This window comes from Salvelinus alpinus, chromosome 23 (assembly GCF_045679555.1).
Source record: "Salvelinus alpinus chromosome 23, SLU_Salpinus.1, whole genome shotgun sequence".
Lineage (NCBI taxonomy): Eukaryota > Metazoa > Chordata > Actinopteri > Salmoniformes > Salmonidae > Salvelinus > Salvelinus alpinus.
The window spans coordinates 49,337,297-49,365,231 of NC_092108.1; the positions used below are offsets into that span (position 1 = coordinate 49,337,297).

The following is a 27,935-nucleotide window of genomic DNA, read 5'->3' on the forward strand; positions in this document are numbered from 1 at the left end:
GAACTAAACCCATACCACATATCATTACACAACGGCCAGTATCAGACTCTTTAGAGAACGGCAAAAGAGATTCCAGAATAAAATAAAGCTCCAGTGTCTCTTAAGATCTTGATCGAAACATTTTGGTTGCCATTTACCAGGGACACTACACCATCTGAAATAAAGGCTGAAAAATCACAGTGGGAAGGCTGAGAATCAAACTCAACTAGTGGATGAAACAGCTCAACCTGGTGGTCAGAGGCTGTAACAAGAGCTGCCATCACAGCAGGTTTAACTTGACCTGACTGTTTTGATTTAAGCAGAGGACAATCTTTCTTCCAATGTCCTTCAACTAAACAGTAGCGATAGGTATTAGCATTAACCGGTGCTTTAAGTCCTCCAGACCCAAACGTCTGCTGAGGCCTTTGAAAAGAAACTCCAAAAAAATGTGACCTACTATTCCTAGGATCAAAGTTATTTTTATGGTACATGTCACTATTTGACTCAATGGCTTTTATGTGTTATCCTGGACTCATCTGCAAGGATTGCTGCATCACTTGGCGTCTTAACTTTACGTTCATTCATGTATGTAGCAACCTGGTCAGAAACAGAATTTTTGAACTGTTCTAACACAATCAAGTTAGACAGACCCTCAAAAGTACTAACTTCCGAAGCTGTACACCAACGATTAAATGCAGAAGTCAAATCACGAACAAACTCAGAATAGGTTTGTGAATCTAACATTTTCCTGTAACGAAAACGTTGACGATATGCCTCTGGCACAAGCTCAAAGACCTTCAGAACTGCCGATTTAACTTTAGCATAAACTTTACTGTCAGCTACACTCAGTGCTGCAAAAGCCTCACGTGCTTCACCTGTAAGTACACATTGCAACAACATAGTCATGTCCAAATCTGACCAAGTTGTAGCTTCCGCAATACGCTCAAATAAAGCAAAGTATGTGTCTAGATCTGACTCATCAAATTTAGGCAACAAACAAAGATTCTGTAAAACATCAAACTGTGGTAGTCTTTCTGGTCTATTAGCATTTCTCAATCGCTCTCTCTCTAACTGCATTTGCAACAGTTCCCTCTGCTGCTCAAAGTTAATGAAGGGCTAGACTGAAAACTTGCACCCTCACTACTAGCAGACTGACCGTCAAAAACACCCATTTCCCTAAGACCCTGCTTTAATCTAGTTAACAGTCTCTTTAATTTTTTTATCAACAATCTCAATCTGATAATGTTCAGCAATTTCAATTAACTGCTCCTTAGTACACAACTCTAAGGATACCTCTGAAGGAGCTTGAACAAAACTACTCAAAATGGAAGACATTTTCCTCAACCAATACAACTATTACAAATGCTCCAAAAACACACAACTCACCTGCTGTCAGTCTGGGTTCAAGGACAGGAGCCACATCCCACTATCCTCCAAAAACTACGAACTAACTGGCCCTGGTCTTCGTGCAGTCACATGTGGTGGGGTTTTATGCACACAAAACCAGTGGAGTGGAAAAGACAACCAGAAACTGGCGGCCCTCCCATATCCACGGAGGTGCTCCCGAGCCGATGTAGGGGAAAAGGGAAAGGGATGCTCTACCCACGTTCACTGCCACCTAAAACAAAAACACCACAAGCCTCCTATTGACACTCGCTGATATGCCTGAACAGGAGAGGACTCCCACCTGAACAAAACCCAGAAAAACAGTGAATTGCTTAGCTACTAAGCTAACTGAACCAAAAGAACACATGGCTCTCAACGCTCTCTTCAACAAAATTGGCCCAACCAAAACATCTCCTCAAACAAAAAAGTGGCAATCTGAACTAAACTAACCCAAGTTGACTACTATCCCGGACGAGCCCCCACTTGTCACAAGCCGGCTCATAGCCTGTGACAAAAATGAGGGGACACGAACAACAGGTATAGGCCAATTAAATGTGTTCTTTATTATAAACAAAACTATTAACTTTAAACTAAGAAAAAGGAATGAGGTGTGGAAGTATCATAATGTAAGGTGTATGTAAAGTGCATGGATGTGTGAATATGTGTGTGTGAACATGATTGAGTGAAAACTATGCAAAACTACAAAGGAACAAACAAAACAGGATCATACCTGGAGGAGCAGAGAGAGAGAGAGGTGATTAGTGAAACAGTTTATAAATACCCTGAGCCCAGGTGACTCCAATCACTAACGACCCTCCTCTGCCTGCAGGAGGAACCGCCCCCTGCACTGCAGAGGAGGAGCCGTGACAACCTCATGTGGCTGGAGTGTGTCAGCAGTTCCTGCAAGAGGAAGGCATTAATGCTATGGACTGGCCCGCCCGTTCCCCAGACCTGAATCCAATTGAGCACATCTGGGACATCATGTCTCGCTCCATCCACCAATGCCACGTTGCACCACAGACTGTCCAGGAGTTGGCGGATGTTTTAGTCCACGTCTGGGAGGAGATCCCTCAGGAGACCATCCGCCACCTCATCAGGAGCATGCCCAGGCGTTGTAGGGAGGTCATACAGGCACGTGGAGGCCACACACACTACTGAGCCTCATTTTTACTTGTTTTAAGGACATTGCATCAAAGTTGGATCAGCCTGAAGTGTGGTTTTCCACTTTAATTTTGAGTGTGACTCCAAATCCAGACCTCCATGGGTTGATAAATTTGATTACCATTGATAATTTTTGTGTGATTTTGTTGTCAGCACATTCAACTATGTAAAGAAAAAAGTATTTAATAAGAATAGTTCATTCATTCAGATCTAGGATGTGTTATTTTAGTGTTCCCTTTATTTTTTTGAGCAGTGTATTTGAGATTCTTCAAATAGCCAACCTTTGCCTTGATGACAGCTTTGCACTCTTGGCATTCTCTCAACCAGCTTCACCCGGAATGCTTTTCCAACAGTCTTGAAGGAGTTCCCACATATGCTGAGCACTTATTGGCTGTTTTTCCTTCACTCTGCAGTCCAACTCATCCCAAACTATCTCAATTTGGTTGAGGTCGGGGGATTGTGGAGGTCAGGTCATCTGTTATAGCACTCCATCACTCTCCTTCTTGGTCAAAATATACTTTTCGTTATACCCACAATGACATCTGCTAAACACGTGTATGTGACCAATAAAGTTGTATTTATTTGACCTACGAAGGTAGTTTGAAACACCACCACACCATCACACCTCCTCCTCCATGCTTCACGGTGGGAACCACACATGCAGAGATCATCCGTTCACCTACTCTGCGTCTCACAAAGACACAGCGGTTGAAACCAAAAATCTCAAATTTGGACTCATCAGACCAAAGGACAGATTTCTACCAGTTTAATGTCCATTGCTCGTGTTCTTGGCCCAAGCAAGTTTCTTCTTATTATTGGTGTCCTTTAGTAGGCGTTTCTTTGCAGCAATTCGACCATGAAGGTCTGATTTACACAGTCTCCTCTGAACAGTTGATGTTGAGATGTCAAATCAAAATCAAATTTTATTGGTCACATACACACGGTTAGCAGATATTAATGCGAGTGTAGCGAAATGCTTGTGATGTGTCTGTTACTTGAACTCTGAAGCATATATTTTTAGGCTGCAATTTCTGGGGCTGGTAACTAATAAACTTATCATCTGCAGGAAAGTTAACTCTGGGTCTTCCTTTCCTGTGGCGGTCCTCATGAGAGCCAGTTTCATCATAGCACTTGATGGTTTTTGCAACTGCACTTGAAGAAACTTTAAAAGTTCTTGACATTTTCCGGATTGACTGACCTTCATGTCTTAAAGTAACGATGGACTGTCGTTTCTCTTTGCCTATTTGAGCTGTTCTTGCCATAATATGTAGTTGGTCTTTTACCAAATAGGGCCATCTTCTGTATACCACCGTTTGAGCCAATGACAACTGATTGGCTCAAAAGCATTAAGAAGGAAAGAAATTCCACAGCTACACCTGTTAATTGAAATGCATTCCAGGTGATTACCTCATGAAGCTGGTTGAGAAAATTCCAAGAGTGTGCAAAGCTGTCAAAGGCAAAGGGTGGCTACTTTAAAGAATCGGTTTAACACTTTTTTGGTTACTACATGATTCCATATGTGCTATTTCATAGTTTTGATGTCATCACTAATATTCTACAATGTAGAAAATAGTAAAAAATTAAGAAAAACCCTTGAATGAGTAGGTGTTCTAAAACTTTTGACCGGTAGTGTACATAGACTTGAAATCACTGGCCACTTTAATAAATGGAACACTAGTCGGCAGGTAGCCTAGTGGTTAGAGCGTTGGGCTAATCCCCGAGCTGACAAGGTACAAATCTGTTGTTCTGCCCCTGAACAAGGCATTTAACCCACTGTTCCTAGGCCGTCATTGAAAATAAGAATTTGTTCTTAACTGACTTGCCTAGTTAAATAAAGGTAAAAACGTAATAATGTTTTCATATCTTGCGTTACTCATCTCATATGTATATACTGTATTCTATACTATTCTACTTTATCTTAGTCTATGCTGCTCTGACATTGCTCGTCCATATATTTATATATTCCTAATTCCATTCCTTTACTTAGATTTGTGTGTATTTGGTATATGTTGTAAAATTGTTAGATATTAATTGTTAGATGTTACTGCACTGTCAGAGCTAGAAACACAATTTCGCTACACCCGTAATAACATCTGCTAAACACGTGTATGTGAGCAATACAATTTGATTTTACCTATGAAGGTGGTTAGAAATATCTGATTGCATGTGCTTTTATGCTGTTCAGACTGCAGGAAAAAGATCAGATTCAATTCGGCTATATACAGAACACTTGAGTTACTTCAAACTGCCAGTGTGAACAAGGCTTTAGAGACTCATAGGGGCCAATAGACCATATAGGGACTGGATACATTTGAGTCAAATTTATGTGCAATGTGTAAAATGTAATTGTCTACAGTGAATTCAACTTCTGTACATTTCAGAATGAGACCATTGCTTTACCTCCGTTTTGTAATAATTGTACAATTTCAGCATACTGGATTGCATCATACTGGAATCTGTGCAATTTGAGCCTTTGTTTGCAGCAGCAGCTGGGTTTAGCTAGCTGAAATAAATAAAGCCTACATTTTTAATAATGCTCCACCCACAGGAAGTGCTTCTTTCAACACACGCGACCTTCGATTTACTTCAAGTTACGTTTTCCAGCAAGAACGCAGCATGGCGAATAAAGAGCCCGGTGTAAGTTGAAACCGTCATTTTTAGCAGCTAGCGAATACAGTAGCTACATTATTTGTGTAATTAACTTTGTCTTGTGCAATAATGAACATAAACGGAACGCCGTAGAAGCAAGCATGTTAGCTAGCTATGCAAACTAGCATTAGCTTTTGAATGAGAACGATAGCTGACTTAACTAGTAAGATAGACCATTCATAGCTGAGACAAATATTCTTATAGATAGTAACTATATTAGCCTGCCTGAGACCGATGTTCAAAAGTCAGGTGCTAGTATACTGCATTAAGCGTATCCATTTGAGAATCTTTGCTAGTTAACGTTACTAACGTTAGTCCACACCCACTTGTTTTGTAACTGTCCATTATAAAAGCATGAAGTTGAAGGTTGCCACGAAGATATCATGACACTAGTCTGATGAATCAGGCTGTAAAACACAATTCGTAACGTTATATCGTTACAGCCTGAGACGTGTGCAAAATCGTAAATGTTCCTTACAAGCCAGTGTTGTCCTGCTGCTCGAAATTTGAGACAAAATATCCACAGTAAACTTTTTCTTATTTTTTTTTAGAGATGGGCAGGTAGAGCTCAACTGTGGAGGTGTCATAATGCCCATAAAACACAGCGGTCAAACAGGGAAATTGTTCCAATAGTTTTTTGGCACCATTTATTTTCCCCATATGTGATTTTAGAAACACTTAAAATTAGGTCTCGGTTTCATGTAGGCTTACCTTACCATGACCTTTTGATAACTGTGTAAATCTCTCTGGGACAAGGTGATTTATCAATATATTTGTCTGTATTTACTCCCCCAAAATGAAATGCTAATTAGCTAGCTGCTAATGTGGCCATCATTAAGAATTACAAATGCCATGATATGGATGAGACTACCGAAACGAGCCAAATGTAAGAATCTCTCTGATATTAGTTAAATGTAGTAATGAATAAATTGGTTACATTTCTTTAAATGGACAATTCTGTGCACTGTCTTGTGCACGTTTTAAATTGACACAATTTAGCAAAGGTGTCAGCTAGAGATGACCTACCTGCAGGACCTTGCAGGGATTTGTAGTCTTGCATGATTTCTATGTTGATGCCAATTTAGCAGTTTTGCATCTGAAAGTAAATGGAGTCGAATATAAGGATGAAAGTCAGGTTGTCTGAGAGAGATTTACATGGTTATCAAAACATCACGCCTGGGTAAGGCTACACGAAACACAGCCCTTTATATTAAGTGTTTCTAAAATCCCTTATGGGAAAAATGAGTGGTGGAAAAACGATTGGAACCATTTCCATGTTTGACCGCTAGGTTTTATGGGTATTATGACACCACCAATGTGGGGCTCTATTGTGTCAGTTCAAATCATGCACAAGACAGTTTACAGAATTGTCCATTTTTAAAGAGATTTGGCCAATATATTCAAAACTACATTTAGCTGACATTAGATAGTTAATCCAGAGATTCTTCCCTTTGCCTTGATTCAGCAGTCTCATCCAGATCATGGCATATGTACATCTTTATATTAGCAATCAATTAGCATTTCATTTTTTGGGGGGGGTAAATACAGGTGAATATATTAAACGGTTGTCAAAACGTAATGCCAGGGTATGCTTGCTTTCCCATATGGTGAATTTGAACTATTTCCCTGTTTGCCATCAAGGTTTTATGGGTATTATGACTCAAACTGTGGTATTCTATATGGGTTGGTTGGCACCAAGGTAAAATGAGTTTTATATTCTGCCCTGATTCCGAATGTACCACTTTCATTGTCATGAATTGAATATCAAAGATAAATAACTTTACCTCCGTGCCTAACTCGGGTAAAGAATAACCTCTTGTGGATATTGTTAAATTTTGAGTAGCAAAAGGCGAAACCGCGCTGACGTTAACGGTATCGTAAGTTTAAATGTCATTTTATTCAACATTGTGGCTTGTAAGGAAAATTTTGCCCACAAATGTCTTGGGTGGTATATACCAATTAATTGTGTATTAGAGCCTGATTAACCAGAACATCATAACAATATCTACAGATTTTTCTAGTAGTAGATGTTAAACAATTTATTTTGAAGTCTGCTCCATTATGTGATAACCACATGCTCTTAAAGTCCAGCTAGCTACCACTGTGACTGATGTAATCTCTGTCTGACTGTCCTGTAAGCTGCCATTGTTTGAGCTTTCTCTTTTCTCTCCCTCATTTTACAGGGTTTGCTAGAGCAGTTGAGGCAGATTGCTGGCAGAATGGGCTCTGGTCCAAGGGGTGCAGGTCTCGGGGTCAAGCTGCTTATAGGGGCAGGAGCACTTGCCTATGGTGTCAAGGAAACCACATACACAGGTAAAGGACAAGACATACTATTAGAGCCTGACCAATTTATCGGTTAGCCTTTTACAGATGTCTATTTGTATCGATCTTTATTCCACCGATCGTGCCGATAGAATGAACAAATACGCCTGCAACTTAAATGTGTTAATGTTCGAAAATATTCAATGGTTGCCTGAAGAGGGCGCTACGTGAGCTGCTCATTGAATATCATTCAGTGCTATAATGGGGGAAAGTATGGTGGTTTGATGAGTGGCCTGCACTGCCAGAACATTTGAAATAATCAAAAGTACAGTTCACCGAGCAAGCAGGCCTGTCCTTATCACGTCCTCACTTAGCTAGTTAACCCTTGTAAATCTAGCCAGCAGGGTGGTAGTTAGCCTAGCTAGCTAGCAATCCTTTGCTGCTGATGTGCTAACAGCTGTTAGTTAGTGCTGGACTGACGCATAAATTAACTCGTCTTTTGACTTAATACAAAAGTAACACTTACTGTCTGGGCTTATGTGTCGGTTTAGTTAGCTTTCCGAAATATGCAATCTACAAAAAGCAAGACAGTTGGTGCAGTTCCTTTAGTCCATGTGCTTGCCTTCATGATACGGTTGTTGTAACTAGCCAGCTACTGTTGACAAACCCCATTCCGTACGGCTTCAATGAAAACAAATTAGACTGATGCCAACAGTTGCTACAATCTGGGGTGTGAACTACGTTTCTGTTCTAGCGTTGATTGACATGGTAATAGCCCGATGAGTATTGGAGAAAGTTGAAAAAACTGGCCACTCTGACGCTGTCCGTTAAATTATGACATACCGTACAGCATGCATAATGCAACTTATTCTGTCGTACAGCCTCTCTCCACCAGTTGTAGCACTTCTCTTGCAGATTAAAAACAAGAAGGGGATAGTGACAGGGTAAGGGGGGATACCTAGTCAATTGTACAACTGAATGCATTCATTTTTTGCATCATCACTGCAAGCCATCATGACTCTTAAAAGCCGCAACAGACGCTGTTTACTTCTGAAGATAACTTTAGCGCCGCCCTAAAAACCCTATTCAAATTTGACACAAACCTTCAAATACGTATGTAATGACACATAGAAATCTTTAGTGTTTTATTTACATTTTAGAGGTGATAAGTTGGACAGATCGGGTGAAAAAAGCAGTTTGCCCACAGCTTATCTGCCCCTATCACGCAGTAGGTTTTGCTTCCGCACCCGCCATTTTTAAAAAGACCAGACGGAGATCATTTTCTTCAATCATGCAGAGATGGGCAGCATGAAGTTTTCTATTAACGCTATTGCATCGGTGGTCCTCATTACCATGGGATGCAAATTACCCCTGGACCATGTTTTGATGCGTCATTGCTAAACTGTACTGCAACTGGTTTTACATGAGTTGTTCCTTTTCTCCTCAGTGGAAGGTGGGCAGAGGGCCATCATCTTCAACAGGATTGGTGGGATGCAGATGGACACGGTACTCTCTGAAGGGCTCCACTTTAGGTACATGTCCTTTGTTATCACTCACCTTTTGACCTTGACTGGCAGGGCAGAGCGTTGTCGTGTTCATTAGGCTCATAATGGAGGAAAACTGCAATGGGTAGGGACTACCTGCACATGTCCAATAAGAAACTCATTTTCGTTTTCCTTTGCGAAACGTTTTGTTTTCGGTTGTGTGCCCTAATGAACACGAACGACCATGAACTGTTTTCACAGCGGGGGGATGAGGGTGATCCATATCTTTGGTGGACTGTTTAAACAAGGCTATATTCATTATCCTCACTCTACATTCTTGTTGACAGGATACCATGGTTCCAGTACCCTGTCATCTATGACATAAGGGCGAGACCAAGAAAGATATCGTCCCTAACCGGAAGCAAAGGTGACTTGATTGGACACTAATGTGTCTGCAGGGGACAGTTTTTCTGAACATTTAAACCTGATGAAAGTTATCCTTTGTCTTGGGATGAAATAAAACCTCTTTGTTGCATATGAGATGCTGTTCAGTTTTGTTTATGGAACACATCTAGGAACAACATCTGTACACACATCTAGGAACAACATCTGTACAAAAATAATTTTGTGATTTGATTGACTCAGCAATTCAGCAAACAGCAATTCAGTCAGTGGCCTGGGCCATTCTAAACAGTTGTGTATTTGTGTAGAATGACATTCACCAAAACTAGATCCAGATTTACTGAATTGTAACAAGGTCCATTATTCCTGCTGTTGCTATTGCAACACATTGATTCCATGGCAGGATGGATTTAATGTATTTTTTATTGCTGTTGTCCGTACAGAATGTGTTCAAAACATTATCTTACCTCCTGGCTGCAGTGAGGCGAGTGGAAAAAATATTGGACAAAGTACATTCATTATTTTCATAGAAAAGGAAAGACTGGCAAACAGTGAATGGAGGCTATGTTAAAGGACCACTCTGATATTTAAAGCCATTTTAGCCTAGTGGTTAAGAGCGTTGGACCAATTACCAAAAGGTTGATGGTTTGAATCCCTGAGCCGGCACGATGGAAAAAATCTGCTGTTCTGCCTTAGAGCAATGCAGTTAACCCCCCAAAAACAACTGCACCCCGGGTGCGGATGACATGGACGTTGATAAGGCCTTGCCTCTGATTCAGAGGGGTTGGGTTAAATGCGGAAGACACATTTCGGTTTAATGCGTTGTTGTGCAACTAACTAGGTATCTCCTTTCCCCTATTGAGTCTTGAATATCACCTAAAATGGCTCTGACTCTCTCCTCCTTATTGTCTCGGTACAGACCTGCAGATGGTGAACATCGCCCTGCGTGTGCTGTCCCGTCCTGTGGCCTCCAACCTGCCTGCCATGTACCAGCGGCTGGGCAAGGATTACGATGAGAAGGTGCTGCCCTCCATCGTCAATGAGGTGCTGAAGAGTGTGGTGGCCAAGTTCAACGCCTCGCAGCTCATCACACAGAGAGCTCAGGTATACAGGAAGGGGTGGTTTGGGAATGCTGTTTCTCTTAAAGTGCTATGGTAAAGTTGTAGTTGCACTATTAGACTTTTGCACTACCGGTATGCACTTTATCACCTTTCATTTTGTTAAATCCAATTTTTTTTGTTAGATCTGAGTCTGTTCTTTTCTGCATTATGCAAACATTTACACTACATTTGTCCTGGCTCCATGCACCTGCAGCTTACTGAATGTACTTTAATGAATTGAGCTCAGTAATGGCCTTTTCACTTGGAACAGGTTTTTGTTTGCCAATCGAAATGCATTTTAGAATGATGGACCAATGGAACTAAAAGGGTTCTTCTGTCGTTAGGTGTCCCTGATGATTCGGCGGGAGCTCTTTGAACGGGCCAAGGACTTCAACATCATCCTGGACGATGTGGCCATCACCGAGCTGAGCTTCAGCAGGGAGTACACTGCCGCGGTGGAAGCAAAGCAAGTCGGTGAGGAGGCTCACGCTCATACACTTGCTATTGCATATATATATAGTACACTACTTTTTACCAGAACTCTATGGGATTTTGCAAATGCTAAACTACATTCTGGTATTTGAAAAACTGAATTGGGCCCCCACTTTTTGGATACAGCTGACGGATGGGACTGGGGAAATGTAACCACTCAAATTCATAGACTGCACTCTAGATCAGTGGTTCCCCAAAATGTTTTGCTTCGTGACCCACCGGTTGAAGTGTCTTTTGAGTAGCGACTCACCATAAGTGTTGAGCGGTGAAAAAACATACACGGAACAAAGAATAAGTAAAAATAGTAACTTGGCAGCAGAGAGAAATTGCAGTTTCAAAGCTTATCTTCTGCAATGGAGCTGAATGAAAATGTTGCATTTTCATGCCAGTTTCCTGCAATTCTATACATTTTTGCCATGGAGCTTAAATTGTTTTTTTCAGGAAAGCTAATTTCCTACAATTGTAGGAAATGACCAAGAAGTGACCGGTTGGTACGAATTCTCCGCTGCACTCTCAGCACCATGGACAGCGCCCTACATACAAAAGCAAGATTTTGACCAACCAGCTAGATTGTTTCTTACCTTTTCAGAAGAGCCACATTTACGTGTCCTTAAAAATAGCCTAGAGTGCCTTTTCACAGAATAACAGCCATTTTTCCAGCTAAAGAGAGGATTCAGAAAAAGCACAAATAGAGAGAAAATTAATCACTAACCTTTGATCTTCATCAGATGACACTCATAGGACTTCATGTTACACAATACATGTATGTTTTGTTTGTTAAAGTTCATATTTATATCCAAAAATCTGAGTTTACATTGGCGTGTTACGTTCAGAAGTTCCAAAACATCCTTTGATTTTGCAGAAAGCCACATCAATTTACAATAAACATTGCTAAAAGATACAACTGTTCTGCATGGAATTTTAGATGCACTTCTCCTTAATGCAACCGCTGTGTCAGATTTCAAAAAAGCTTTACGGAAAAGCAAACCATGCAATAATCTGAGTCGGCGCTCAGAGCCCAATCAAGACACAAATATATCCACCATATTGTGCAGTCAACATAAGTCAGAAATTACATTATAAACATTCACTTACCTTTGATGATCTTCATCAGAATGCACTCCCAGGAATCCCAGTTCCACAATAAATGTTTGTTTTGTTCGATAATGTTTATTTATGTCCTAATTGTACTAGCGTTCAGTACACTTTCCAAACTCACGACGCGCGGGCAAGTCCAGCGGAAACTACGGACAAAGTTAGTTATATTACAGTCCGTAGAAACATGACAAACGAAGTATTGAATCAATCTTTAGGATGTTTTTAACATTCTTCAATAATGTTCCAACCAGAGAATTCCTTTGTCTTCAGAAAAGCAAATGGAACGGGAGCTAACTCATGTGAATGCGCATGGTCAGCTCGTGGCTGCTGGCAGACCTCTGACTCATTCCCCTCTCATTTGTCCCCACTTTACAGTAGAAGCATCAGACAAGGTTCTAAAGACTGTTGACATCTAGTGGAAGCCTTAGTAAGTGCAACATTACCAATATCCCACCGTATCTTCAATAGGAGCTGAGTTGAAAATCGACCAACCTCAGATTTCCCACTTCCTCGTTAGATTTTTTCTCAGGTTTTTGCCTGCCATATGAGTTCTGTTATACTCAGACATCATTCAAGCAATTTTAGAAACCTCAGAGTTTTCTATCCAATACAAATGATAATATGCATATATTAGCAACTGGGACTGAGGAGCAGGCAGTTTACTATGGGCACCTCTGGGCACCTTTCATCCAAGCTACTCAATACTACCCCTGCAGCCATAAGAAGTTAATTACTTTTTCATTGGCAAAATAAGCAAACATAGGAATGACATGCCAGCAACAAACGCTGACATTACACATCCAAGTATATCAGACCAAATTATGAAAGACAAGAATTGTACTTTTGAATTCCGTAAAGTCATTGTGGAAGAGGTGAGAATTGTCTATCAACAATGACAAGCCACATGGGTCTGACAATCTGGATGGAAAATTAGAGGATAATAGCAGACGATATTGCCTCTTCAATTTAAGCCTACTAGAGAGCGTGTGCCCTCAGACCTGGAGGGAAGATAAAGTCATTCCACTACCCAAGAACAGTAAAGCCCCCTTTACTGGCTCAAATTGCTGACCAATCCGCCTGTTACCAACCCTTAGCAAAAAAAATATGTTTTACCATATACAAAGCTATTTCACAGTAAACAAATTGACAACAGAATTTCAGCATGCTTATAGGGAAGGACATTTAGGTATTTTTAAAACATAAATAATCATAAAATTTAAGACGGAATATACTGTGTTCAATAGCGGATAAAATGAAAGTGGAGCGAGTTCCAGGGCGCGCGCACCAAACAAAGTACACTTGGCTTGACACTCAAAAGGAAAGGGCTACTACTTAAATTCTTAAAGGAAAAAACATCAACCAATTTCTAAAGACTGTCATCTAGTGGAAGCCATAGGAACTGCAACCAGGTGCCTCATATCTAGTTCCCCATAGAAAACCAATTGAATACACAGTGATCTCAACAACAACAAAAATTCCTGGATGGTTTGTCCTCTGGGTTTCGCCTGCCAAATGAGTTCTGTTATACTCACAGACATGATTTTAACAGTTTTAGAAAACGCTCTCTAAATCTACCAATTATATGCTTATCCTAGCTTCTGGGCCTGAGAAACAGGCAGTTTTACTTTGGGCACGCTTTTCATCAAAATACTGCCCCCTGGCCCAAAGAGGTTATAGGGAAGGACACTCAACAAGCACAGCACTTACACAAATGACTGACTGACTGGCTGAGAGAAATTGATACAATGATTGTGGGGGCTGTCTTGTTAGACTTCAGTGCAGCTTTTGACTTTATTGATCGTAGTCTGCTGCTGGAAAAACTTGTGTTATGGCTTTACTCCTCCTGCTATAATGTTGATAGAGTTACTTGTCTAACAGAACACAGAGGGTGTTCTTTAATGGAAGCCTATCAAATACAATCCAGTCAGAATCAGGAATTCCCCAGGGTAGCTGTTTAGGCCCTTTGCTTTTTTTATTAGCTACATGCTACTGACTGAGTAAAGCCAGAGTGTGTGTATATGCGGATGACTCAACACTATACACGTCACCTTCTACAGCAACTGAAATGACACACAAACACTCAACAAAGAGCTGCAGTTAGTTTCAGAGTAGGTGGCAAGGATTAAGTTAGCCCTAAATATTTCTAAAACTAAAAGCATTGTATTCGCAACAAAATACTCACTAAACCTCAACTAAATCTTGTAATAAATAATGTGGAAATTGAGCAAGTTGAGATGCCTAAACTTCTTGGAGTAACTCTAGATTGTAAACGTTCATGGTCAAAACATATTGATGCAGTGGTAGCTAAGATGGGGAGAAGTCTGTCTATAATAAAGTGATGCTCTGCCTTAACAACACTATCAACAAGTCAGGCCTTAGTTTTATCGCGCCTGGACTACGGGTCAGTCGTGTGGTCAGGTGCCACAAAAAAGAACTTGCAATTGGCACAGAACAGGGCAGCACGGCTGGCTCTTGGATGTACACAGAAATCTAATATGCATGTCAATCTCTCCTGGATGAAAGTGGAGGAGAGATTGACTTCACTACTTTTATTTATGAGAGGTATTGACATGGTGACTGCACCGAGCTGTCTGTCTAAACTACTCGCACACAGCTCGGACATCCATGCATACCTCACAAGACATGCCACGAGCAACACAAACATTGGCGCATACACACACATGATAACATACGCACTATACATACACATTAATTTAGTACTGTAGATATGTGGTAGTGGTGGAGTAGGGGCCTGAGGGCACACAGTGTGTTTTGAAATCTGAATGTATTGTAATGTTTTAAAATTATATAAACTTCCTTAATTTTGCTGGACCCCAGGAAGAGTAGCTGCTGCTTTGGCAGCAGCTAATCGGGAACCATAATAAATACAAAACTAGCTGCATCAGATATGCTAAATTAGGGTTGGACTGAAACTACAGGACAGTAGAGCTCCAAGAGGGTTGGGCAGCCCTGCTTTAGGCTATGGTTCATTGATCTTGTCTGATGTAGTAAAGAAAGTTCTGGAATCATTTCTCTTGTCATGGTAATGTGACCACTTCGCTCTGTATTTTCAGCCCAGCAGGAGGCGCAGAGGGCCTTCTTCTATGTGGAGAAAGCCTTGCAGGACCAGAGGCAGAAGATCATCCAGGCTGAAGGAGAGGCAGAGGCTGCTAAAATGGTGAGCTCTGAAGAGGAGACTCCACTCAACAACACTCACAGCTAAAGCCGGTCCCAAATCTCTTCCTAACTTTTTAATGTTATATATGAAGGGTCTGGATAGGTTTAGTGGAAGAACCTCTACAATATTGCTTCTGCCTTTACAGATCTGCAAATATTGAAGGGCTTAGGCCAAATGGGGGTTTAGGGAGCGATTTGGACCAGCTGTTACACATTCCCTTCCCTTGCACTCGTGTTGGTCTACCATACAGCTGAGTCCACACACTGCTGTATCCATAGACATGGATGTATTATTTTATCTATTTCTATGGCAGCACATCACACACTTGTGGTTTTTAGGTTAAACACTAGAGTGTGGTTTTGCTCTTAATTTTAATCTCACAGATGTGTCCAGTCTCCAGTGGTGTATAGATAAGATTTGTATTACAAAATTCTGGTCGTTTTCCAGAAATCCCATTTGGAAGATTCCCGGAATCAGAATAAGCAGGATTTCTGGAAAACCAGGTAATTCTGGGAAAGTTGCCAGAATTTTGCAACCCTAGATAAGATGGTAATGCTGAATAAAACGGCACTGCAGGTATGAGACTGTTCATTGATTCTTTTTTAAAATCCAATACAGGCAGGGAGTAATGCATCTCCATATTTTGTAAAAGCAATGCTTCATTTTTGACTTCTCCAAACGGATGTTCAGTTCCTCTGTTTACATCAGTTGTAGTTCCATCTCAAACAAGATGCCAGAGACCTTCTTTAGTCTCAAAAGTGATGAGCTCCTGTCTACCTTGGGAACTTTACATCTATATTATTGTCGCTTTAAGCTCTCTGACCGCTCTGAAGTGTTTGGCGAGATCAAGTGGATACTACATTTTGCTCACTTATTTACGTTTCTAGATGTTTTCAAACACAGCCGATGTCTGTCAGGCTTTATTTTTTGTCATGAAATGTTTGGCTAAAATGGAATACACTAAAGGTACCTTCTGTTCACCTTTTTTCTTTTTTAAAGCATGAACCATTTCAGGTCTACACATCATTGACTAAAGAGAACAAGTGAACTGGGTTTATCCTAATTTCATTCACTCTTTGAAATACCTTTCTGGTGATTTTAGGACATGTGCATGCCACATTTAACTGACCCAGCTTAACGAGTTGACTAGTGTGATTTGGGATCATGGCTGGATCATAGGCAAAGCCAGAGTCAGACCAGTAAAACCTGCTGGATGTGGACTAGGCTATGCCCTCTGGGGTATATTGAGGAACCAAGATGGCATACATTAACACATTTGCATTTTCCTTATTTGTGTAACTGTAGTTGGGTGAGGCGGTGACAAAGAACCCTGGCTACCTGAAACTCCGGAAGATCCGAGCGGCTCAGAACATTGCCAAGACGGTACGGAAATCCAGCTTTTTGTTAATCGCTCATAGGTCCTGTTTTAAATACTTTAAGATTGCATTCTTTCTTCCTCCCTTACCTAATCTGACATGGTGGGATTGGTGAAAGCTATGTGATGAAACCATTGTTACATCGATCAATTTGTGTGCGCATTTGTGTGCGATCAGTGAACAAACAAGGAAGGAAGGAATGGTGGTCAAAAGGGCCATAGTGATGTTTTTCCACTAGATGGTGCACAATGATCACTTTCTAAAGTAGGATGCAGCTGGATTTTTATAGTCCTATAGGCTACATTTAAGTGCAATGAGAAACCATTAGGTCTAGTTTTTTTTACAATGTCTTAGGCCTATCTAAAGGTTTCTGGCAAGGAACATAACTCGCTTGTGAATGTTGATGGGGGGTTTGTAGTCTGTCCATCCTTTGCCCTGAATCTTTTTGCATATTCTGCAAGTGACTTTGGTCAGGTCTGCTGGCTCACCTTTTTCATTCGGCCTGAAACCGAAGAACTGCAAAACTTGCGAACATGTGCTTTTTTTCCCCCACCAAGTCGTTTTTTTCTGATTTAGCGTAAGGCAGGCTGTACTATAGTTACTAGGTGAAATCCCGTCACTTCCCCTCTTTTTTTTAACTGTCGAAAAGCAACCTAATGGAAGAAAGAATATTGCAAATGCGCTTACCCGGATGAGCAAGATGAAATGACAATAGCCTACACTTGATACGACTATAATATTTGTTTTCAAAAGGTAGGCTAACTGAGTATTTTTATGGACAAGAGAAACAGCCCTTCCAATTTTGAAAATCATTCTGCAGCCTGGATTAGATTAAAAAATAACTTCACCTAACACTGTTTTGAACAATTATTTAATGAGATTGTTTGTGCCTTTCATAACCATTTGAATAAGAAGAATGACATTATGCACCAAATCACAGTTCTGATATAACCAATGAGGCCTTTTTAAATTGCGTTTTTCCCGCAAATTGTGCCCTCTGTGTGCAACAAATATATCTATTTTTTTACGACACAATCGTATATCCACGATGTTTGGACAGGACGATGGGACAATGTCATTCCAGACATTACCCAACCCTACTGACTAGTGTGTTTGATCTCCAGGTGGCAACATCGCAGAACAAGGTGTACCTGAGTGCAGATAACCTTGTGTTGAACCTCCAGGACAACACAAGCAACAGCTTCAGCAAGTAGGTTCCCTTAACACTGTTCCTATTTACCTGGGCCCATTTCATTAGGCACCAAATAGAACGGGCTGAAACAGGGCGGAATTACTTAGACTTGTCCAATAAGAAACACTCCTGGTTTTTCATGTTGTAAAACATTTTCCATTGTGTGCCCTAATTTATTAATTGTATTCGTATAATAGCACTTTGGTTTAGTTTTAATCTCAAAGTGCATTAAATTATAAATAATCGTATTTAAAATGAAATAAAAATATAACAAACAAGAAATATGACAATATAAGACTATGATATACACAGTTGACGAAAGGGGAAAGGTGGGCCAGGGGTGGAAATGAGCCTTAAAGCTCAGTGTAGTCAAAAATGTGATTTTCCCTGTTTTATATATATTTGCACACTGAGGTTAGAATAATTCTGTGATATTGTGAAAGTTATGATGCCCTTTTAGTATAAGAGCATTTTGAAAAGACACTGTGAAATTTTAGACTGTTTTGGTGGGATGGAGTTTTGACCTGCCTGGTGACATAACCAGTCGGTAAAGTAGTTAATAAACCAATAAGAAAGACCGTTAAGTCTCTCTGCTAATAACAGCTAGTTTTCGGTTTTCCCTTTCCCCACTCAGACCACTCCCAGACAGTCCTATCAAAATTCTTGCTTGAGAAATGGCTCTTTGCTAAGAAGCAATTTTTAAATTTAAAAAAAATATTTTAATTGAAAGCAATCATTGGCAAGGTACTTAATTGTTACCCAGAAATGATTTGATTTTTGAGATGAGAACGGCTGCTTTGGACCTGCTTTAAATGCCCCAACAGTTTGAGCAGGTTGGGAGAAATAGGCTGGACGAGCCCTGAGATTATCAGCAAGGCTGTTCAAGAGACGCTTCCAGAGATTGAGGAAGAATTGAAGACCCCTGAGACAGCCAGTGTCCCTGCGACGCTTCCAGGGATTGAGGAAGAATTGAAGACCCCTGAGACAGCCAGTGTTCCTGTGACGCTTCCAGGGATTGAGGAAGAATTGAAGAGCCCTGAGACAGCCAGTGTCCCTGCGACGCTTCCAAGGATTGAGGAACAACACGTCTCGAAGAGCCCTGATATTGTCAGCATGACTGTTCCAAAGATTGAGGAAGAACATGAATTGAAGTTCCATGAGATGGTCGTTGTTCCAGAGACATGGAGTGAGGCAGGAGAATACCTGGTCCCCCATATTGCGGCGGCGGGTCCTGGGGACGTGGAGCAAAATGGCGAGGCTTGAACGTAGGGTGCGTGGGATGGGGAGGGGTTAAGACAATTTCTTACCCAGTGGTGAAGAGATGGTACTGGTAAATAGATGCACTATTGTAAAGTGGTTGTTCCACTGGATATCATAAGGTGAATGCACCAACTTGTAAGTCGCTCTGGATAAGAGCGTCTGCTAAATGACTTAAATGTAAATGTAAAATGCATGGGAAAGAATACTCCTTTTTATTTGATTAACTAAAAATATATACAAAGAATATCATCAAACTGTATCTGATTGCTTGTGAACGGCCTTGTCTTAATGTAGGTTTCCTCTTTTTATTGATATGCTTTTTTCATTTTTTTTCAGTTTATCGTTGCCGAGGTAAAGGGAAGCGTCCCTGAAGAGTATGCATTCCGTATCTTCAATTTGAGCCATCTCTACACATTATACCTCTTCGCCACACAGTGGTTTTCAACACTGGTCCTGGAAGACCCCTATGCGTACAGGTTTTTCTGTCTAGTCATTCACTTGAATTATGTTATGTTCAATTTGTCTTTGAAATGGCTTTCCACATATGGTATCATGTTACAGTTGCCTGGCTTTACCTCGTATTTAAATGTAATGATGCACAGATTAATAGAAACCGGATTGTACCGGGGTCCTCACGGACCAGCACAAAGGAGCACTTACTTGTAAGGACCAGTGTACCGTATCTCCTTGTCACAGTGCCTAGCTCTCGGCCTGTATTCACAGAGCCTCCGAATTGGTGTGCTGATATACAGTAGCATTAGTTTAGCCTTTTAGATTATATGGAAAGGGGGACCTGATCTTAGATCACCGCTCTTTCTCTGAGATGCTTTTTGGATGTGGGCCCTGGTTTGAGTTAACAACTCCATAGTGGCACTAAATCGACTAACTACACAGCAGATGCAACCCAGTGGTTTCTTACACTCCACAAGTGTCATCACCACCCTGCCTTTATATTATTTGGTTAAATTTAGATGTGACAACGTCATGCATTGGAGAACCAACCAGAGTCCTACTCTGACATTTCTAGGAGACGGGCTCCTCTGTACTTTTACTATATTTGTGTTGTGTAACACTCAACATCAGCAGTTTTTGTCCTGGTTATACCTCTGTTTCATACCTGTTGAAAGTGTCATGCCGGATCTTCACGAAGTGTCATGAATGAATACCAATGAATCTTAATGTCCTGTGTCACGAAACATGTTACACCAGCGTAATACATCTAATTGTAATGCAAAAATGTATTTTCTTTGGTTCATGTCCCCCCCCCCCCTTTTCATTTAAATGTTTTTTTTCCACTGCAATTCAAACTATTTGTTCATCTTGGCTCGAGGAAAAAGGTCTTCATTACTGTGTTCTTAATCCTAACTAGAGGCTGAAGCACTCAAATTGGGTTTGAATAAATACATGTTTTTGGATCACAACAGTGTGTCTACGTAATCTCTAACGTCAGACTTGATACAAAACTGTTTAATCCCATATGCACAATAATATCATGCTGTCCTGTGATGTCATGATACCATGCAACGTTTGCAGCAAGTATTTCAGTGTGTTCCAAAACCCTTATACTGGCTACTTTAACAAATTGGGGTGTATCAGATGCTAGGCTTGGGCGATATACCGGGTATTTTGAAATACTGACGGTATGAATTTCAATATCGTTTAAACTGTTAGAGGAGTTGATCCTGGTTCGATAACCCTGTCTTCCTTGAGCTCATTAATAGTACAATGTTAATATCTGAAGATGGCAGAAAGGCTTGTATCTTTTTGGCAATGACATGGAGTGGAATGTTAGCTAAAAAGACTGGTACCCAGACAAGACATTCAATCCACTCCTGGATCAAGATCCCAGTTGCCTAAATTGTGTGCACTTCCAGTAATACCGTTTACCCCAGTTATTGTACAGAAACGCTACGACGGTATTACATTCTGGATACCGCCCAACCCTATCAGATGCCATAATGTGATTTTTGTAGAGCAAAACATTTGAGTGGGCACGCTCCCTTGTAGAAGATGGGGATCTGTGAAACTCACTCCTTAGCCTGAAGTGTCGCCCATTGCGCCGTTGAAAAGACCGTTTTCAATAGCGCGATAGGTTGGAACGCTTCAGGAGGGTGGTGTGTTTGGGAGGCAGAGGTCCTGAGTTGGCGTCTCGGTATGAGCTGAATCGAGGGGAAGCTGTACTCTAAGCATGCAGCGTGAATTCCTTTACACTGGCTACTATTTATTGGATTTCAGATCTACTTGTCACTATTGACCCTGTGATATTTTGGTAGTACTTTTCACACCCTTAAAGGGTGACTACACTTCCTGATTTGGCTTTGTTTTTAGATTTGGTTCATTAAGAAATACTAGCAGCCATGACAAAATACAAAAGTGAGTTGTTTTCGGGTGTGGTTTGGTGTGTGTTCGGCAGGTGGGAAGAGTTAGCCAAATTATTTCGGCAATTAGCTTCATCTGGCAAAGTTGGTTTCACGTACACAAAGTGAAACCAATCTCCGTGGCTAGTTAAGAACCGTCAATAAATTAGACAATGACAACTAAAAGATGTGCAACAAGTCTAATTTACATTAAGTTCTTTCAATATTTGTATATATTATATTTCTACAATTTAGTTGGTTTGATTTTTAAATCATTGGAATATTTGCATATTGTTCCATGTACATTGTAATTTACCTAAACTTAGTCCGTTAGGGATATCCAAAGTTTTAACCAAATATACCACAGGTATTACCATCGGGTCACGTGCTGCTGTGAATTGATGATTACTTGTGTGCTGTGGGCAGGTTTGAAACAAACCCAACCTTCATTTACGTTGGAATGCAGTCATGACCACAAATCTCAAAACTCAGTTTAGGATGAGACTGACTTTATGATCAAAATGTTCCTATTTACATTTTGTAGCAAAATTTGACAGTTGAATAAATGTTCCTGGTGCCACAGTCAGTTTTGAGAAGTTGGTTTTTATGGGCAGTTGCTCTGTAAAGGCATAGTTCATTGATTGTTTGGTTAGAAAATGCTTACATTAGCTGTTTGGGGATAGTTCAACCAAAAACCAGAGTGTGGGTTGCAGTCTCCTTGTCCTTAGACTGCTTTCAATACAAGGAAATAAATGTAGACATTTGACTGAACTATCCCTTAAGCCAGTGTTTCCCAAACTCGGTCCAAGGGACTCATGCTTTGGTTGTTGTCCTAGCACTACACAGCTGATTCAAATAACCAACTAATCATCAAGCTTTAATTGGTTATTTGAATCAGCTGTGTAGTGCTAGGGCCAAAACGTGCACCCCTTGCGGTCCCGAGGACCGAGTTTGGGGAACACTGCCTTAAGGCATACTATACTGAACAAAAACAATATGTAGTGTGTTGGTTTCATGAGCTGAAATAAAAGATCCCAGAAATGTTCTACACACACAAAAAGCTTATTACTCTAATTTTGTGCACACATGTTTACATCCCTGTTAGTGAGCATTTCTCCTTTGCTAAAATAATCCATAGAGGTGACGGGTGTGGTATATCAAGAAGCTGATTTAACGGCATGATCTTTACACAGGTGCACCATTTGCTGGGGAGAATAAAAGGCCACTCTAAAATGTGCAATTTTGTCACAGCACAATGCCACAGATGTCTCAAGTTGTGAGGGAGCGTGCAAAAGGCATGCTGACTGCAAGAATGTCCACCAGAGAATGTCCAGTCTCGTTTTCGAGAATTTGGCAGTCCAACTGACGTCACAACCACAGGCCACGTGTACGGTGTCGTGGGGGTAAAGCAGTTTTCTGAAGTGAACAGAGTGCCCAATGGTGGGGTTATGGTATGGGCAGGCATAAGCTGCGGACAATGAATAGAATTGCATTTTATCGATGGCAATTTGAGATACCTTGACGAGATCCTGAGGCCCATTGTCGTGCCATTCATCCGCCGCCATCACCTGATGTTTCAGCATGATGATGCACAACCCCATGTTGCAGGGATCTAAACACAATTCCTGGAACCTGAAAATGTCTGTTCTTCCATAGCCTGCATACTCAGACATATCACCCATTGCTGTGGATTGACGTGTACAACGGCGTGTTCATGTTCCCGCCAATGTCCAGCAACTTCGCACAGCCATTGAAGAGGAGTGGGACAACATTCCACAGGTCGCAATCAACAGCCTAATCAACTCTATGCGAAGGAGATTTCGTGCTGCATGAGGCAAGATGAACGGAGCAAAGTGCAGAGAGATCCTTGATGAAAACCTGCTCCAGAGCTCTCAGGACTTCAGACTGGGGGCGAACAAGATAACGACCCGAAGGACACAGCCAAGACAAGGCAGGAGTGGCTTCAGGACAGGTATCTAAATGTCCTTGAGTGGCCCAGCCAGGGCCCGGACTTGAACCCAATCGGACATCTCTGGAGAGACCTAAAAATAACTATATACTTATGTAAATGTGATATTTCAATTTTTTATTATAAATTAACAAAAAAAATCTCAAACTTTTTTGCTTTGCCGTTATGGGGTATTGTGTGTAGATTTATGAGGGGGGAAAACTATTTAATACATTTTAGAATAAGGCTGTAACGTAACAAAATATGGAAAAAGTCAGGGGGTCTGAATACTTTCTGAATGCACTGTAGGTGGTGGGCCGTAGCAAGCTATCTGCTATAGTTTTTGAGATTGATCTCTGTCAAGGGAGGAGGTTGTTTTTACATATAGTGTATTTATTTCTTCTGAACACACTTCTGTTGGCAATGTCAATTCTTGTAAATCTTTTCAAAATACTTACTTTTATGGCAAACGCCGCTGAGTACTCAACAATGAAATCTTGTGTACTATCCATGGTACTATCTCTGCTGATCATGTCTGATATTCACGTTATTCGTATCTAAGGTAGTAGACAGCTGGTGACATCTCGAGAGGGAACTCCGTCCAACAAACTACTATCAAGTTAAGCTAGTTTTATCACTAGCTACTATATCATTCCGGGGAAAGGAGCATTTTAGCTTTCAGTTTATTCCAAGTAATTTAAGACTACAAAAATGTATAGGACAAGTAGTGTAAGTCTGATACAGTGATCAAGGCAGGACCCACACATTTCATTCCTTCAGGCTAAGGAGTGAGTTTCACAGATCATTCCTACAAATAAGAAATGCCACATTATCCTGTCAATAGTTGGCGTGGATGATTGTAGAGCACCCTGCCTCTAGCTCACAAACTACATTCCTTTGCTGTGATGTGATTTATTTTATTCATTTTTGTATCTCACTTTTGCCTCACATGTGCTATTCAGCTCTCCTGTGTCCTGCTCCCAGAGATCAACTAAGTGCTATTCACCAATAATGGGCTGATTCACTCACCTGTGAGGAGAACCATCCTACTGCAGTTTGAAATAGCCTTGCTGTCTCTTTTTAGACATTGGGACCACATTTGCAATTGTCTGTTTTTATTTTTCTGGATTTTATCTAATACGGTCTAGTGCATTTAAGAGTTGAAGAACACCCACTATAGATACACATGCTTGATTGAGCATCTTTATTCATTATTGTCTCCCATGACCTGTTCACCAAGTCCTGCAGTTTGAACTAGCCCTGACGTCACTATTTAGACGAACAGTACCTTCAGAAAGTATTCACACTCATTGACTTTTTCCAAATTCGGTTGTGTTACAGCCTGAATTTAAATTGAGATGTTTTGTCACTGGTTTACACACAATACCCCATAATGTCAAAGAGGAATTATGTTTTTCTTAAAGTCTTGAGTCAATAAGTATGCAACCCCTTTGGTATGGCAAGTCTAAGTAAGTTCAAGAGTAAAACATGTCTTAACAAGTCACATAATAAGTTGCATGGCCTCTGTGTGCAATAATAGTGTTTAACCCACACAATTATCTGTAAGGTCCCTCAGTCGAGCAGTGAATTTCAAACACCGAATCGACCACAAAGACCAAGGAGGTTTTTCAATGCTTCGCAAAGAAGGACACCTATTGGTAGATGGGTAAAAAAAGGGAGACATTGAATTACACTTTGGATGGTGTATAAATATACCCAGTCACTCCAAAGATACAGGCGTCCTTCCTAACTCAGTTGCCGGAGAGGAAGAAAACCGCTCATGGATTTCACCATGAGGCCAATGGTGACTTTAAAACAGTTACGGAGTTTAATGGCAGTGATAGGAGAACAACATTGTAGTTACTCCACAATACTAAAATAAAGACAGAGTGAAAACAAGGAAACATGTACATAATAAAAATATTCCAAAACATGCATCCTGCTTACAATTAGGCATTATAGTAGAACTACATGAAATGTGGCAAAGAAATTAACTTAATGTCCTGAATACAAAGTGTTATGTTTGGGGCAAATCCAACACATCACTGAGTGCCACTCTTCATACAGTATTTTCAAGCTTGGTGGCATCAAATCACATTTTATTGGTCACATACACATGTTTAGCAGATGTTATTTATACCTCTAACAGTGCAGTAGTATATTACAAGTAATATCTAACAATTTTGCAACAATACACACTGATCTAAGTAAAGGAATGGAATTAAGAATATATAAAGATATGGATGAGCATCATGTTAAGGGAATGCTGTCATCGGCAAGAACTAGGGAGTTTATTTTTATAAAAATAAATGGAATAGAGCTAAACACAGGCAAAATCCTAGAGTAAAACCTGGTTCAGTCTGCTTTCCAAACGACACTGGGAGACAAATTCACCTTTCAGCAGGACAATAACCTAAAACACAAGACCAAATATACACTGGAGTTGCTTAGCAAGATGATGGTGAATGTTCCTGGCCTTAGTTACAGTTTTGACATAAATCGGCTTGAAAATCTATGGTAAGATTTGATAATGGCTGTCTAGCAATGATCAACAACCAACTTTAAGAATTTTCAATACATTTGCTAAAACATGTTAGAATAAGTGAAGGGGTATGAATACTTTCTGAAATCACTATCTACTGCTTGGATAGTTCCATCTGAGCAACTGGCTTAATCGTTAAATGATTTTTGGTTGAGTTGGAGACGGGAACACAACATATTTGTTAACCTGTCAACAAGTTAGTAGGCTATTTATTGCACTTCAACGCAACCAAACATCAACATTTGAAGGATATTTATCTTCTGCTTGGATAGCCACTGACTTAAAGGCTCTGCATTATCAATCTGACATCTGCAGTGTCCGTATAGCATCTACTGCGATGCGGCCTCCGCAGAAGTCAGAGCATTCATACTTCTTACAGGACCTCCCGCCCGCCCCCACCTACCGTCAACCAATCATGTCAATGCGGAGCTATACGGAGCCCTCCGCATTGTTACAACAATTGCGTGACACCCTCCGTACTGAGTCTCCGGGCCACATTGCTGGATCAAGCATAAATTGGCTTTTAGTCTGTCTTTAATTCCGGTTTGTCTACTAATGAATAATTGATACTGTATGTTGGATTCACGTCTCCATCTCAACCTTAAATAACAGTTAAAGAATAGGGCTAAATCAAACTTTAGATGCACATTAAATAAAGGTTTGATTTAGTCCTATTTCTTTTATCCTTTACACTTGTGCACGTATAAGGGTTTAAAATGGTAGATTTGGGCACTAATAAGTACCTAAATTGGAACGTAGTGGCTGTACGGTAACATGCTATACATTACCTCAGAGCTCTGGCTCTGCGCTTCACAGCACTGTATGGGTTTTGACTGACAGACGTTCTGAACTTGAGAACCGTGTGCAACAAGGTGCCCCCATCCCTCCCGGTAATTGGGCAACTTTTGCACATTTTTGGTTGTCAGGCTGAGGATATCTGTAAATGAAGGTGACTCAATGTATTCTGAAAGATGAGACATCGAGGATTATAATAAATGCAGGGCTGTGTTCCAAACACAACAACTACAAGTGTACTTAAGGCACAGCTAGGAGAGCTATAGTTGAAGACTTCATACGCTGATTAAAACAGCTGTTTTTCTGAGCACTCTTTCAAATTATTAGGACATGTAAACAGCTTAATCGACGTTTCAGGGGTGTATTTGGTCTGTGCATTTGCTAGCACCGGTTGCACAAGCCTCCATCTCTTTGTGGTGTAGTGAGTTCTGAAAAACTGAAAGTATGCATCTTAGAAATGGTTTTCACATACAAACTTTATATGTCCGATCTCAGAATCAAATAGGCTTTGCAAAAATGACATGGGCACTGTGGTAGAACGTTTATTTTGATTGGTGATTTTCTGCATTTATCAAAAGTCCCGTCAGGTAGCCTGATTTCAGATGTATCCATGTAAACAGGATTATTAGGGAAATAGCATAGCTCAGCAGGGCTGGTCTTGGTTAAAACCCTGGATGGGAGGCCAAAGGGTATCTGTAGATAGATCAATTCTTTCAGTAAGAGGTGCTGCCCAGCCTATAGTTTTTTTCTGATAGTGGATATAACGTACTGTACAAATTCAACATATTTATACAACGTTTGTCTTCGTTGTCATAATCCTGTGGTTGAAATTTCACCCTCAAACAACAGTTGATTACTTTTTTCAAATCCAATGTATTTTCCATGTAGATTCCACGTCACAATACGTTGACAATTTACCTTGAAACAATGTTTATTCAACCTGTTTGTGCGCAGTGAGAACCTAGCTGTGTTTCATGTGTCTTACAGGACCGAGGATTCCCCGGGCTGACTGATGTAAACCATGGACAGCAGCGCCGGCCCACTCATTAGGCAGGATTAGGCAACCGCATATGGATGGAAGTTTGACGAGGGCGGCATTTTCTGAGCTAAACTGACCAAGACGCACCTCCAACAACACATAAAACCTCATATAATTATGCCCAAAAACCACAACCATTTTTCTCAACCAGTGGCATATGGGCTTTTTAGGTGACACCTGATGCCGCCCTGTCATAAGCAGTGCCCACTTTGTCAAATGCAGGGACGGAAAATAT

General features: G+C 40.7%; 1 protein-coding gene across 4 annotated transcripts; it reads left to right on the forward strand.

Moving 5' to 3' along the window:
- The first annotated feature begins 5,018 nt into the window (after positions 1-5,018).
- Positions 5,019-27,760, forward strand: phb2a (prohibitin 2a). Of its 4 annotated transcripts, XM_071362653.1 has the most exons (12): positions 5,019-5,163; positions 7,359-7,488; positions 8,885-8,969; positions 9,269-9,348; positions 10,243-10,427; positions 10,768-10,897; positions 15,088-15,191; positions 16,497-16,574; positions 17,692-17,777; positions 18,584-18,771; positions 18,829-19,029; positions 19,356-19,493. In XM_071362653.1, exons 1-11 carry the CDS (start codon positions 5,143-5,145, stop codon positions 19,020-19,022), a joined length of 1,281 nt encoding a protein of 426 aa, XP_071218754.1. In that variant the 5' UTR covers positions 5,019-5,142; the 3' UTR covers positions 19,023-19,029; positions 19,356-19,493. The 4 variants fall into 4 exon arrangements, with proteins under 4 accessions (XP_071218754.1, XP_071218753.1, XP_071218755.1 ...); XM_071362652.1 differs by having other exon boundaries at positions 18,584-19,029; positions 19,356-20,440; XM_071362654.1 differs by lacking the exons at positions 18,584-18,771; positions 18,829-19,029; positions 19,356-19,493 and adding an exon at positions 27,649-27,760.
- Positions 27,761-27,935: the final 175 nt, after the last annotated feature.

Excerpts from the sequence above, each read along its gene's own strand:
- phb2a (XM_071362652.1), top strand. The coding sequence starts at position 5,143 with ATGGCGAATAAAGAGCCCGGT. Across the intron at positions 8,970-9,268 it reads TCTGAAGGGCTCCACTTTAG|GATACCATGGTTCCAGTACC; the intron begins GTACATGTCCTT and ends TCTTGTTGACAG. Across the intron at positions 10,428-10,767 it reads TCATCACACAGAGAGCTCAG|GTGTCCCTGATGATTCGGCG; the intron begins GTATACAGGAAG and ends TTCTGTCGTTAG.